This window comes from Eulemur rufifrons, chromosome 7 (assembly GCF_041146395.1).
Source record: "Eulemur rufifrons isolate Redbay chromosome 7, OSU_ERuf_1, whole genome shotgun sequence".
Lineage (NCBI taxonomy): Eukaryota > Metazoa > Chordata > Mammalia > Primates > Lemuridae > Eulemur > Eulemur rufifrons.
In genome coordinates this window covers 93755974-93770869 of record NC_090989.1, presented here as the reverse complement: position 1 = coordinate 93770869, position 14896 = coordinate 93755974, and the positions used below count along the sequence as shown (strand labels likewise).

Genomic DNA, 14896 nt, shown 5'->3' with positions numbered 1-14896 from the left:
AAATAAGCTTCCAGTCAACAATAGACTATTATTAGTTAAGTTTTGGGGAAGTCAAAAGTAATACACAGATTTTGACTGTGCAGGATGTTGGCATTCCTAGCCCCTGTGTTGTCAATGGTCAACAGTAATGTTTGGCTAAATATCTGGTCACCATAAATAGCCAGGTTGACATGTAAAATTAACCACTATATTGACCTTCTGAAAATAAGATGTTTGGGGGTCTTTCCTGTGTTTTACTAGAACAAAGTATGACAAATATTATATTCACTTTATTTTGGATCTTCTTTTATTCTTCTAGCATCAATTTTTGAAGCTACCAGAATTTTTATAAGTATCAAAAATCCTAACTAAAAAAATAGGACAATTACAGAATCAATTGATGATCCTGACTAGTATTCTGTCAAATGTACACTTTTGTTGATGACATAATTATTCAAGATATAATTAAACAATGAAATATGACTTTAAATATAATCATGTTCTATTCTGTGGTAGGTTTTACAGACACAGTTATATCTGTTATTTCTGAAAATTCACCAAATTTCATTATGATCTTCAATATTAATTAGGGTTTGACATACAATATATCAAATGGAAGAAAAAGCACTTAAACTGGTAATTTTACTGAACTTTATTAGTTGTCAAGACTTGAAACATCAGAGACGTTAATTATCAAAATCTCTTGTACCTATACAGATAATAACTTGGTTACTTTATTCAGTTGTTTGTATTACTCTGAGTACAAAATGGAAAAGGTAATGAACAAAGCATCATTAAGTATTCTTTGACCATGGTAGTGTGATGACATGTTGCTTGTCAAGAAATTCTTCCTCTTCATCTGTACTGCTCTCAGAAAGTGACAGCAAAACCTTAATTTCAGTATCTCTTCCAGAACAGCTGAAAATACATTACAAGATCAATATACAATATACAGAACCAGGTTTCAACTCTTCATTTATCTTCTGATCAATATTACATACGTGGAAGTCACTGGAGGCAGGCAGGTATGAGAGGACGGTATAAGACTGAGGTCATAATTTTCAATGTGCCTAATATACCAGTCTTCCTTTTAATGAGACATTCTCATCATTCTCCCTCTCCCAAGAAATAAAGCCACAGTGGAACTGAGGAAGGATTTTATGGTCTCTGGTTGTGTCTTTCATTGAATATTCAGAAGGCACTTCGGAAACTTGCAGAGCCTCAGGGTCATCACTAAGAACGTTCATCATTACATTGGCTGTTTAATAGAATACCAGTGAATAGATTGCCAGATAAACCACCTCTTTTGTGTACAGTAAATTAGGAGTGCATGGATGGCCAGTCAAGATATGTCAAAGCAAAAATTAATGACAGCACTTATTTGTTGTTTTATTTTGTTGTATTTTATTGTTGGGGGTGTGGGAGAACTGGTGGAAGCTCTAACGCATGGGTATCTGAGGTTTGGGAACAAAGGTAGTGTGGGAGAACAGAGAGAAGCCTGCATAATTCAGCTTTTTTCGTCCTAAGATATCTATATTTGCAGCCCATGTATGCCACTAAATAATATAAAATACTTCACCTTGTGATAGATACAACTGTTCTTTGTATTAGTTTTTATACCCAACACAGGCTAAATCAGTTCATAAACTTTGATCTGTGGACCAGTATAGATCTGTGAAAATATTTTCAGTGGTTCAAGAAAATATAAGGACAAGGTAGTAACTTCTTTGTGACATTTTTAATATTAAATAGTTGTGCTTTATTCTGTTAGTATGTTCCCCTTATATTTTTACTGTTAAATGTTCCTTGTTTCATGAAATGATGGTGAGCATACATGTAGGTTAATTACTTTGTAATGACATTTTTAGAGAAAAATAGCAACCTTATACTGATCCATTTTTTTTAATGTGAGTGATGTTAGAAATGAAAAAATCCAAGAACCACCACTGAATAATTTCCTCCTTCAGAAAGAATAACAAACTCTTGATTCCCTTTACTGCAATATTAGACTTCAAACCAAAGGAATTTACAATACAAAGAATTTTTATTTTGCATTTATTTGAGTCCTTCTAGAAGAAACCCTCTGCTTTCTTCAAGGAGGTCCAGTATGTCAATAGTAGAGTGACACAGTAGACTACTTTTTTGAAGCATTTATAAATATAACCTACATTCCTTATAAACTGATCAACTTCCCTAAATGTCATTACCTTATGTGAGGAAAAAACAAAATTATGCAAATTAAAAACAGTATTGTTAATCTAGACTCGATTTCAAGAAAGAAACTTAATATTTGATTCTAAAAACTTTATTCATATTGGGTCAGAGTGTATTAATGCAAACTATTGAAATTTATTAGGTTAACTAATTCAGTATTAGGTTAATTCAGTAAGGCAACTATTTTTTCAAGAAGAAATAAGGATTATTAAATTCCAAATATCCTTTCATTTTTATGATACCCATTGTGCAGCAGAGAACTATTTCTTCACATTAAAGTAACAACTTTATAAGCCTTTTATTAATAGGCCTGATAATAGGTCAGAAAAAAATCCAAATATTTTAAAAAGAATAGTCATATATAGTACACACATGAGAAAAAAATTTCTTTATATAGTAAAGATAACCAGTTGGGTCTTGTCAACATTTTACTATGCACTATCTTTATATAGAAATTATAGGCTTAACTTACCTCAATTCTTCAACTCCACAGGGACCCCTCTCATGTGAGGTTTTAAGGAAATCTGTGGGAGTCTGACTTACGTTCCCTGAATGGTTGTTGAAAGCTGGTAACTCTTCTGAGGTTGGGCTGTAAATTTTTTCTGAAGGATATGAAATATTTTATTTCATGCATTGTCAACATATAAAATCAAGAAACAAATGCATAGCATATGGTGCTAGAGGTTCACCTAGAGTAAACTGTACGCAGTGTAAACAGGGTCAGTGCAGATTTTTAATCATCCCGCAAGTTTCTGATGCTTGTGGGGTGGTGGAGTGTGGGGTTTAATCTGAGATCCTAAATTAGGACATGGATATCAAGCCACCTTTATTGTACTAATTTTAACTATATCTTATGTTCTACTTATGAAATGTGTCAAATGTCCTGATGATAAAATTTCCAAGAAAACAAAGTGATCCTCTTTAAAGCTGGAATATTGTGCAGCTCCTCTAACTTGCCTACATGTTAGACATTTTATTATTTCTTTTTTCTTCCTAAGAAATAAAATCTTCATCTCCACACAGTCTAAGGGAAAGGCTAGCCTTGGCAAAACTGCTCTTTTTTTTTTTTTTTTTTTTTTTGCTTTCTTGCTTTGTTTGGGTAAATAAAAACTGCTTGTATTTGAAAGGGGAGAAGTCTTACATCTTCTCCCTTTTTATGAAGCTGGCCTAGGATTTCAACTAGATATGGAAAAATAGTGTAAGTTAAATAAATAAAATTCTTAGGTAAACATATCTTTATATAAACTACCAAAAATTCAAGTAAAGAAATAAATATCAGTACTATATTAGAAAGGCTCGAATGCTTTCTTTTTGCCATTGATAAAGTGTTAAGAGACCTCTGACTTACACGTAAGGTTATACCATGATGATGTTTAAAACTGTCAAAATTCCTGGGTGCTATTCTTCCCTTTACTTGTATGAAAGTGCCAAGTAAACATCCTCCTAGTCAGAAGGACCAAACCCCAAGCTGCATGTATTAAATACTGAACTGAAGAGAGTTTGTTTGTTTGTTTGTTTGTTTTGGTGGTTAGTATCAACTTAAAGTTTTTGAGCAAGTAGAGCTTCCACTACTGAAGGTAAATTAGATTATTTCTATCGAAATACAGACCTCAATACATTTACACATGGAAGTGTTCTCAAAATTATTTATCCCAGTGACTTTAAAATTATGATACATGGATATAAATTCAGTAAGCTTAAGATGGGGTTCCTGCTCCCATCATCCCCGAAGCAATCAGGATGGCTTTACTTGATCTAGTTTAAATTTGAAGGCTCTATATAAGATTAATTTTGAAAAACACAAAAGATTCTTGAGTGAAAATTTTTGAAACCACCTAACTACTCCCATTCCCACTATTGGAGATTAGAAAACTGGGAGCCCACAGAGAATTTGTTGAAAGCCCCACAACCATATGGTGGAAGAACTAGAATGAGACCTGAGCTCTTTTAGCTCATCAATATTTAAGTCACTATGTTCCAAAATCTAATTCTTTAGCTTTAAGCAATTATCCTCTCTCCTATTTTTCCACAAGGTAAAAGAACACAAGTACACAAGGCACTTTTACATGCCCCTATAGGGAATACTCCTATAGGAAAGCAGTCAATTCAGGATTTGGAATAGGCAGATTTACACTGCTGAAACCCGATAGTGATGCCTGGATCTAAAGAATACCACCAGGAGAAGTATTCAAACTCTATTAGACACTTAAGTGCCAACTGAATGAGCACAGAGCTAATTCAGATAGTACAGATAGAATGAGCCTATTCAACAGAATTATTCATTCTCAAAATTATATTTCAAAATATATCGGTGAACTTAACAGGAGCGAAGGTGACATCACTTGATTTTAGGTAACAGAAAATTCAAGGCAGAGAAAAATAAAACTGCTTACAAAAACCCTATCACAGATTAGTATTAAGCCCAAAAGGTCAATAGTACAAAAATCTAAGTCTCCCGATTTCCCTAATACAGGACCAGGTAAGACAGGATTGACATTTATATTAGAAAATTTATTTTATAACTAGGAAGTCAGCTGATTTTTGAGCAGTAGCTTATAGTTAAACCTTTTCTATTCCTGGAGTAAGAGTGTATAGTTCTCTGATCACTGAGGAATCTCTTAGACACAGCAATTAACAATTAGACAAAGGGGAAAAACTGACTAAATATAGACTTCTAAGGTGCATATCTAAAACTGAAATCATTTAAAACACATACATAAAAGTATATTCCACAGGAAAATAAACACTTCTTTAAATAAAATTAAGAAAGGAAAAAAAACAATTACAAACTTCAAAGAATAAAGCCAATAAGAGAGGCTGCTTCCCAATAAGGAACAACAACAATAACCACAAAAACAACTTCTAAAGAACTAACTGGCATAGCTACATATCTACATCCCAACATTTAGGAATGTGACAAACAGTGATTTCCAGTTCCCAGCCTCTCAGCCTGTTTGTTTTCCATTCCACTCTTCTCTCCTTCCCTCTGCTACTATGTCTTGCTTTGTTTATCCCTCTTTTTCTTATTCTCGCCATGCTTCCATCCCTTTGCCTTCAGTCTGCCCACTCCCTCTCCCTCTTAAGTGGTTACAATATCGATTCAAAGTAAGGATTTCAAACTATTTACGTGCATTGTCTTACGGTGGTAGATTTAAAAAATTGTGGGCAGCTGTGCCTGGGGTCGTGGCTTGCCTCTGCCGCATACCCAGGGAAAGTTACCCTATCACCCAGAGCCTCAGTTACTAAATCCGAAGGAGAAACTAAGAGTAGCATCTGCTATACTAGCTACCCGGAGTAGCTACTAAGATCAAATGAAGCAACATTACATATAAAAACAATCGGCAATTATTATTACTCATTAAATAATTTCATATTCCTCTTATCAATTTTAATATGTAGATTTTCACATGTATGGGCACCCAATTTGTTTTCCGCGATTCCAATGGCAAGCAGAAAGATTGCCATTCTAGCCTTCCTTAACTTGGTTGTCTTTACAAGGGTTATCTAGTTAGTTTGCTAAGTATTAATATAAATTCCGATTAGATTAGCCCTTTTTCAATTTAGTATATTACTTGATGGTCAACCTATGAACAGAGGCTCCAGTCACTCAGAAAGCCACTGCTCCTCACAAGACAGCACGCCATAGTGACAGTATGACAGCATCTGCTAGAATCAGGTAGAGTTTTATTGTTTATTTAAGAAAAAAGTGCTTTCCACTTTCCTCTCTTTAATTACTTGGCTCAGTTAACTATTTGTGGACTTGTACAAACATAAGTTTGCCATGGGAATTTAAGGACCACAAAGACTGTTAAGCCACAAATCAGACTGAGCTTGAAACAAATCAACTTTATTGAAGAAGTAAATGCTTTAAAGTGCATTATTCCTAATACTTTTTCATAATGCATATTTTCTCATATTTTCCAAATCCTTCATGCTATAACCGTATCTAAAAACTGCGTGCTTTAGTGAGTGATACAGTTTGGACATTTGGCCCCTCTAAATCTCATGTTGAAATTTGATCCCCAGTGTTGGAGGTGGAGCCTGGTGGGAGGTGTTTGGGTCATGGGGACAGATGCCTCATGAATGGCTCCATGCCCTCCCAGTGATAATGAGTGAGTTCTTGCTTTACTGGATCATGGGAGAGCTGGTTGTTTAAAAGAGTGTGGGCTCTCTCTGGTTCCCTTTCTCACCATGTGACACACCTGCTCCCCCTTTGTATTCTGCCTTGATAGGAAATTCCCTGAAGCCCTCAGAAGAAGCAGATGCTGGCACCATGCTTCTTGCACAGTCTGCAGAACTGTGAACCTCTTTTCTTTGTAAATTACCCAGCCTCACATATTTCCTTTACAGCAATGCAAAACAGACTAATACAGTAAGTTATACTAGTATGTTGAGCTTATTGAGGAAGTGACCATCATGTTATTTACAAAGATATTTGTGGAAGGAATAATAAATGGCATGGACTATATCTTAATTTAATCCTCAAAGCAGTCCAGAAGAAAGCATAGTTTTAGAATGAAACAGCTTTTAGAATTGACTTAAAATTGGGCTTACCAAGATCACCTGGCCTTACTATAAGTAGGAAGTACCATATACTGGTTGCTTGTATAATTTAACAGCTTTTTGAGGACTTACTACTATGTGTTAGGCACTGTTAAGTGTGTGTGGAGATAGAGATAAATTTTCATAAATATTATTAAATAAAAATTTCATAAATATCTCTCATATATAATTTAAATCAATCATAAATCATCAAAATTATTAGACAGATATTGTAGTCATCTTGCATAGATAGCATCTGATACAAAGAGAGATTTAAGAAAGTAATTTGCTCAATTTCATGAAGCTAGAAAGTGGTGGTATCAAGTTTCAGAACTAGACCTGCTGGCCTAGAATTCTGGCTCTCGTCACCCTGCTTTCTGTCCCCTGTCTCCCAGTCTATCAGGAAGTTGCACTGGCAATCTGCACACACACATACCTCTGTCCACCCCAGCTACTTCTGAAATGACACTGACATCAGCCAGAGCAATCTGAATCAAAGGAGAAACAGTTTACTTAACGTAGCTATTTTCTGTTTTTTAGTCTCACAACTCCTTGGCATAGTTGTTTTTCATAGAACTGAGAAAGAGGAAGTGGTTGTGTCCTAGAACTAACAGAAAATAAGTCAGAAGAGTTGCTGCTCACAAAAATGCAGCTTTCACAGGGATGCGAACACATTTACATTTGTATAAGCATCAGATTGTGTGTCTGTGTCTGTGTGAGACCAAACTCGTGAAGTGTTTCTAGATTGCACTGTGAGTAGCGAAATGTGGGTGGAGTTTCTCTGCCCATTGATGTCACCAGACTATAAAGGTCTTGCTCAAAATCAATGAATTTTCTACAGTGAGGCTTTATTTCACTGTAGCACCTGCACCTCACTGACTGGTTGATTCAGCCAATATGTCATCCTCTTCCTTTCTCAGAGCTCCAGGTGAGTCTGTTCAAAAGCTGTGCATTCATCCAAAGCCAATCCTCCCAACAGAAGGAAAGTCATTCCTGGGTTAAGTATGGGAAAGTGGCTGCCAGCTGCTGCTGGACCATCAAAAAACTCCTGGCACTTCATAGGTTACCCAAAATGAATGACATGAGAAAAAAGTGAAGCACAAAAATGATATAAGAAATTAAAACACTAGAATGGGTGGAAAAAAAAGACTACTGTTTGTAAGCTACTTATTTCATTTATAAATAACAGAATCTACCAATTTATTAAATCAAAAAGCCCCTTTTTACATTAAAAACTGTATGGTTATCCTTTTAGGATCAGTTCAGACCTGACATGTTTCATTTCAGAATTGGCCTTTAATGTGAGAATTACCTCCAAAAGTATTTACATTTGATTTTTAGTAATTTAGAGTAAGGCAAAGGAATTGATGGGTAAAGATGGATCATTGACTCTCCTCCCCCAACCCCTACTGAAATTAACAGAAAAAGCAGAACAATAACAATGAAACCAAATCATCAAAGGAACCAAAGAAAAAAAGGGATTCAAGCCCATATAATGAACTTTGACAAAGAAATAAAGAAGATCCATTGAGGTGTGGCTGAGTGCTATCCCTTTCTACCTCACCTCCCTACCCAATACACAGACACCAAACTAGGAATAGGAAAGGAGAGTCATTAAAAGAACTAACAAATGTCCCCAATAACACACCAATTTGGAGACAAGTACATGAATGGAAGTGAGGAAAACCATCTGAAATCTTTTCAAAGTCCGTAAACACCTAGCACAAGATCTTAGCACAGGCAAGAAAACTGCAAACCTGTAGATGTCTCCACAAAGACAGAACACACTTGAATCCAGGTGGAATGAATTTTGGCATTTAATAAGATCCAGGAAAAGGCAAACAAGCCAGGAACCTCCAATAAAGGAGGCTGAGCTCGCCGGTCCTATCTTCCTCTCCACACCTTTGAGCTGGCAGTTTACAGAAAAGAGTCCAATACCCAACCCACAAACAATAGCTCCATTGAAAAGACTGACATATCTCAGTACAGATACAGGGATTTCAGGGAAAATTTAGTTTCACTATATCAGAAAAAATGGAAGATGGGGAAATGTCATTCACAAAAAGCATGAGCAAGTAAGATACAAAGAAATGACACAAGTTTGGATACAAGAATCTATAATATGTAAGGAATGATGAAATAAAAGACCAATTTGATAGAAAAAATGGATCAAGACCATAAAAAATTTCCCCTGAAGTCCATTGGCTACAAAGGACACAATGAAAATAACTTTTTAAAAAGAGCAAAATAATCTCAAAGCTCAAGCAACAACATGTCAGGCATCAAAAAGAGAACTAATTAAATGGTCACCTGTTCCTGGATTAGATCCTATACCAGAAAAAAACAAGCTGTAATAAATATCATCAGGATAATTTGTAAAATATTAAATATGCCCTGTGGATTAGATAAAATATTATATCAATGTTAAGTTTCCTGATTTTAATCATTGTACTATGGTTATGTAAGAGAAGTTTCTTGCTTTTGGGAAATGTGTACTGAAGTAATTTTTGTAAAGAGTCACAATGTTGACCTCTTTATGTCAAGGTGGTTGGCCAGATGCATCTGGTACTCACCTTGTCCACAGAGAGGGACCAAAATAGCAAGTAGATAATTACACTTCCAATAGACTATTTAAGGGAGAACACTAGAATTTAGCAGAGAAGTGACTGGGAATGCCAAAAAGAAACAAAGAAGAGGGATGAGGGACATGAGACAACCTGTTTGGTCAGAATTGGCAGGGAGTCTGAAGATGCTACCTAACATGGGGAAAGGGTAAGAGACCTCCAGCTGTCTGCATTCTTGCCACAGACTTCTACAATCCTAGCCATGGGAGAGCCACTTGATACGTGTGAGCCCTGAGACTAACATAGTAAGCTGCCTGAAGACCATGCAAAGGCATTGCTCCAAAGAGTGAGCTCACACAGGTCCCACAAACCCCTGAGTTCTAAGCAGCTGCAGCATGCTGCCATTTTGAGAACTCAGCCCCCACTGACTGTCCCATCCTGGAGCTCAACAACCTCTGCATCTCCACATCTTTGGAGCCTCACTGACATTCCCTGTCTGCCACTGTCATCACCACTGGGGCCAATGTGGGAGTAATGAACAGCAACCCTGGCCCCCTCCAAGAGGGGGTGGTGATGCATTGTCACATGCCCAAGGACAAAGTCTACTGGCCACAACCGCTGCACTGCCCTTGCAGGCTGATGTAAATACATAAAATATTATGTAGTAATAAAAATAAATAAATAATAAATTTAAAATAAGAGTCATGATGTTTATAATTTCCTCTCACATGGTTCAGAAAAAAAAATGTGTGTTGACAGGACAAAGGACAGACAGCTAGTGAACTGGGTAAAGTACATACAGGTACAGTAGTCCTTGTCCCATTGCACTTTTGAAAAGTTTCTGTAAGTTTGAAATTCTATCAAGATAAAAGAACCACAAAAAAAAAAAAATCAAAGAAAAAGTTAAAGCAACACATTTTGAGAACTACTTTTTTAAAAGTCAGGTGATAAAGAGTGGATTATAGCTAGGTGAAAACTGAAATAATGACATAGAAGATAAGCTCAGTAATACTGACATAGAAGATAAATAACAGTAAATACAAAGGGAAATAAAAACTATTAAAAGAATTGAAGAAAATATGATACTTTGTTTAAAGAGGATCCAACATAAAGAAAACAAGTTTCTCAGCAGGAGGAAGCCAAATGGCATGGAAAACCAATTCAAAGATACAAAAACAGAAAATTTCTCTGAAACTAAGGAATAACTCATTCTACAGACTGAAAAAGAATCCTGCATTTTAAAAACTGCTGAATTATTGACACTGAAACACAATTCTGGTCCAGTGACTGAATTTCAAGGATTAAGCAAAAAAATTCTTCAAGCATTCAGTCAGGAAAGAAACCTGTGAGAGAGAACAGAGGTACAAATATCAAGGTGGCCTCAGATTACTTCACAGCAGAATTCAGAGCCAGAATATGGCAAATCAGTATAAGGTTTAAGACATATGTGACCAAGGGATATTACCCTCAGCCAATTTGGCTTTCAAATATAAAAGTAGCAGTCATTCTCAAACATAAAAGAACTCAGGTAATAAAGCTACCATGACCCTACCTAGAGGGAAAAATTATTTGACAATTAAATTCAACCAAACATAAGTTAAATGGAAAAACTGTGATAAAGTACTAACTGGCTCCATATTCAGGGTCAGAAGACGGTGGGAAATGTCTACTAAGTGCAGGGGAAAGGAATTGTGATACACTAAATATATCTAGCTAATGTGCCAATCAGCCATAAAATAAAAGACATTACCAAAGAACACCATAATCAAACCTTCTAGAGATGAATCGAGATAAAAGGCTCAACATTGAAAAGTCATGGGAAAAAATGTAGATGCTGAGCATTTAATCCTTGTAAGTTTTCACTAAGAAAAAGAAAATGAAAGGAAACCTTAATAAAATAAGAAATTATAACTATAACAAAGATGTATTTGATACTGTTAGACAAACATGTGGTTTCAAAACATGAGCAAATGAGTCCTCATCTCTTATTATGGAGATTTAATTGGCACTGTCTAAAACTAAAACATATAGTTAGAAATTGTCTCAATTGCTTATGGTTTATTTTTATCTTTCCTCTTAATTTTTAAGAGATATTTGTAAAAAGTTATAGATTGAACTGTATAAAACTTCTAATAGCCCACTGGTTTTGGTCTACAAAGTGTGATTTCATATAGTTCAACTTAATATATTTGTGATGAAAATATATTTATGTGAAATGTACAATTTTCATTAATTTCATTTCAATTTTTCTTTTGTTGAGTAAATATATGCAGAATAAATTTATGCAGAGCATAAATCTATCTTTATAAAATTATTACATCTTTTCTTCAATCTATCCATCATCTAACTATATATTCTTATATATATATTTATGACATATAAAAAGATGTTTAAAATGATGCTCATTAAATGTTAATAATGATTATTTCAAGAGTAGTAAGATTGTGTGGGGGGTTAGAGTTTCTTTTTGTGTATATTTTGTATTGTTTGAATTTTACAAAACAAAGATGTATCATTTTTAGAAAAATAGCAAAGTCATTCTAAGGTCAAGGAAGGAGACCACTAATAGAAAAAACAAAGAAAGAGCAAGTGTGAAATGCACAGGACCAGAGAATTTTCCAGCTTGCCTCTTGGATCTGCAGCTGGCTTCTTTCAAACTGAGTGAATGACTTTCTGATGAAAATAAAAGGATTACCTTCCCTGATGTTACATTACTGAACTAGACCTTTGCATGTTCAAGAATATGGTTGCTGTTTGCTAAACGATATCCATTAAGGTTGGAAATAAAATGTACAAGCATAATTTCTCCTCCTCAAGCTGTGGTCTGCCAGCTAACAGCACTAGCATCACCTGGGTCACTTGTCAGATGTGCAGAATCTCACCCGACCCCAGACATACTAAATCAGAATCTGCATTTTAACAAGATCCCCCAAAGGATTTGTGTACATTGAAGCTTGAAAAGTACTGCTTTAAAAAAATCTAACAGCTCAATTCTCCAACAAGAGTGTTGGACAGCGGCTTTCATAAAGCTATAGAAATTAATCCTTCATTGGTTTGTATAAAGGAGAGAAAAAGATTTTTTTCTGTGCACATGCAAGTCCTCATGCCACAACATAGCTGTGCGTCATGTAGGCCAAGGACACCACCTCCGATGTGGCTGGGTATCCACAGATTTTATAACATTTTCAAGGTGATATTAGGGGATATCCAAGAAAGCAGACAGAAAGGCAGATGGTTAAAGCAGGAAAGGGAAGGCCGTTTTTGTTTGTTTGCTTGTTTCCTTACAGTGAGATATGAAGAATCAGGTAAATGGCAGAGTTAACATTACCTACAGTGAAAAAAAAAAAAAAAAAGCCATTACCTGAAAGATTTCTCAGCACATTTAATTCTTTTTCCAAACTGTCTAAGGTTTGTTGGTCAGCAGTGTCATCAAAGAAAAGCTCATACTGGTCAGTAATATCAATATATTCAATTTCTGAAATTTCAGAAGCAGCTCTAGATAATGATCGAGCAGCTACACTTCTTGATCGAAGATGAGAGGATGAAAGGCAGCTGGAGCTTTTTGTAACAGAGTTGGAAAGTGGTAAATTTGCTGTTGAAGGTCTCTGTGATTTCTGGCCTAAAATGAAAAGTAAAAATTTTTTAAATCAACTTTTTAAAACTTTGAGTACTTAAAGATGCAAAATACCAGCCCCCTGCACAAAGAGCACTTAAGTTTATGCAACAGAGTTTATGAGAAAATTCTTTTGATTATTATACATTCTAGCTAATTATAATTTTTTAATCTCAAATTATTTTCCCAATGTCATAAAGAGCACTTCTGGGTAATTATTTTTTTAATTTTTCTACAGCCAGGAAAAGACAAACTAATTTTAATATTAACTAAAGCAAAATATCTGTAAACCAAGTAAACTTCAGACCAAAACAACACACAGTCTTATAATCTATCTCAAAGCCAAAGACTGTGCCATGTTTCTTAAATTCTAGGACAATTATCACACTGCACCTTGTAAGAGAAAAAAAAAAAACATAAAATAAACATGATGCCAATTCTCAGTGAACCAATTTTACTTGATGGTGTGTAATTCATTCTTATATTAAAAAATATGGAGACAAAAGAGGCTAATATGCAAAATCTGTGTGAATTTTTAGACAAACACCTTAAAAAAATTAAGATCACATCTCTAATTTTCCTAAATATGAACTCACTCTCTTCTGCATTATAGGGCACTTCAGTGGAAAAGTTCCAGAAGCACAGATCTGTCATGTTATTACATTGTTCCACTAGGGCAGTAACTATTGTGTCTCCATCTATTTCAAAGATTGACTTAGTTGATTTCTTCAACATATATGTTTCTTTCACAACAAGAAAAAAAAAAAAACTCTTCAACTCTTACACTAATACAACATAACTAGTTTATAATTTTGTATTTCTCACAAAAGATTCTTCAATAAGGCCAAGGTAATTTTCAAAGTACAAATTAAAAATTCATTGTGCCGGTAAATTTTTCTATGTATTAAATCATTGTTCTGATATGGATTAATATATTTATAGTAAATATCATTTATATTATAACTTTGCATTTCCCTAATACAAACTGGCTTTGTATAAAATATTGAACTCTTTAAAGTGCAATTGTCATTACCATTAAAATCAAGATTTGTCTGAACATATGCCATATAACATTATGCCCCCACTCTAATGACTCAAAGGAAAATGTAAAATTCAAAAAAGTGACTACAGGTAGTCATTGCATACTGAACATTTAATGACTATTGAGTTTGCCTTTTTTTAACTTAAAAAAATCTACTTAGAATGTAGCTAATATCCTAAGAAGAATATGAATACAGTGCATAATTATTTAAGCAATTAAAAATGATTAAGATAAATCCCAAAAGGCACCAATTTTTAATGAACATTTCAGAAATCAATTTTTAAAACAATTTTTGTTGCAGTGGAGTTATGAATACATTAAAATAATATTCTGAACTTCTTAGTGTCTGTGCTCAGAGACAATTCTGAAGAAAAATAACTAAAATGTGCCTATGTTTTAAAAAATATATAAAAATATCCCTAGAGTTATTTTGATGACTAGAATTTGGAACTGATTTTCTCTTTTATCTATAATATGTAAAGAATCAGTATTTTATTCATAGCCATCAAGGAAAGCAAACTTGCCATTCCTACATAATGAAGCAATAGTAGGAGTAGTAGGAATAGCAGTAGCAGCACAAATCAGTGAGTATAACAATAATTCACTACATAAACAAAAAGTTCTAGATCTATGGAGAAAACCATACTCCTGTATCTATATTATTATATGTCTCAGTCAAGGTAAAATTTAAAGGAATATAGAACTCTTATTTTTTAAAAAAAAGTAACATGTTATTAGTAAGGACTAGACTTCTGCCAACAAAGACAAGTACAAAGTAAGAAAAATTTAATATAGATGCCCTTCAGAAAATTCAGACAAGCACAAACACTGCTGAACTCTTACAACATCAGATTGCCACAGTATTTGAAGTTAATTGATCCCAATTGAGAAAAAACGTAACCAGAAAATGTTTTTGCTTAACGCACAGCAGACAGAGACAGA

General features: G+C 34.5%; 1 protein-coding gene across 2 annotated transcripts in view; it reads right to left on the bottom strand.

Moving 5' to 3' along the window:
- Positions 1-773: 773 nt before the first annotated feature.
- Positions 774-14896, bottom strand: part of ZBBX (zinc finger B-box domain containing) — a 95067-nt gene continuing 80944 nt past the window's right edge. For both annotated transcript variants that reach the window (XM_069472978.1, XM_069472979.1), the window contains 3 exons: positions 12661-12918; positions 2666-2804; positions 774-897 (listed from right to left, as the gene is read on the bottom strand). In XM_069472978.1, coding sequence (XP_069329079.1) covers positions 774-897; positions 2666-2804; positions 12661-12918 — 521 coding nt within the window. The remainder of the gene's footprint in view (positions 898-2665; positions 2805-12660; positions 12919-14896) is intronic.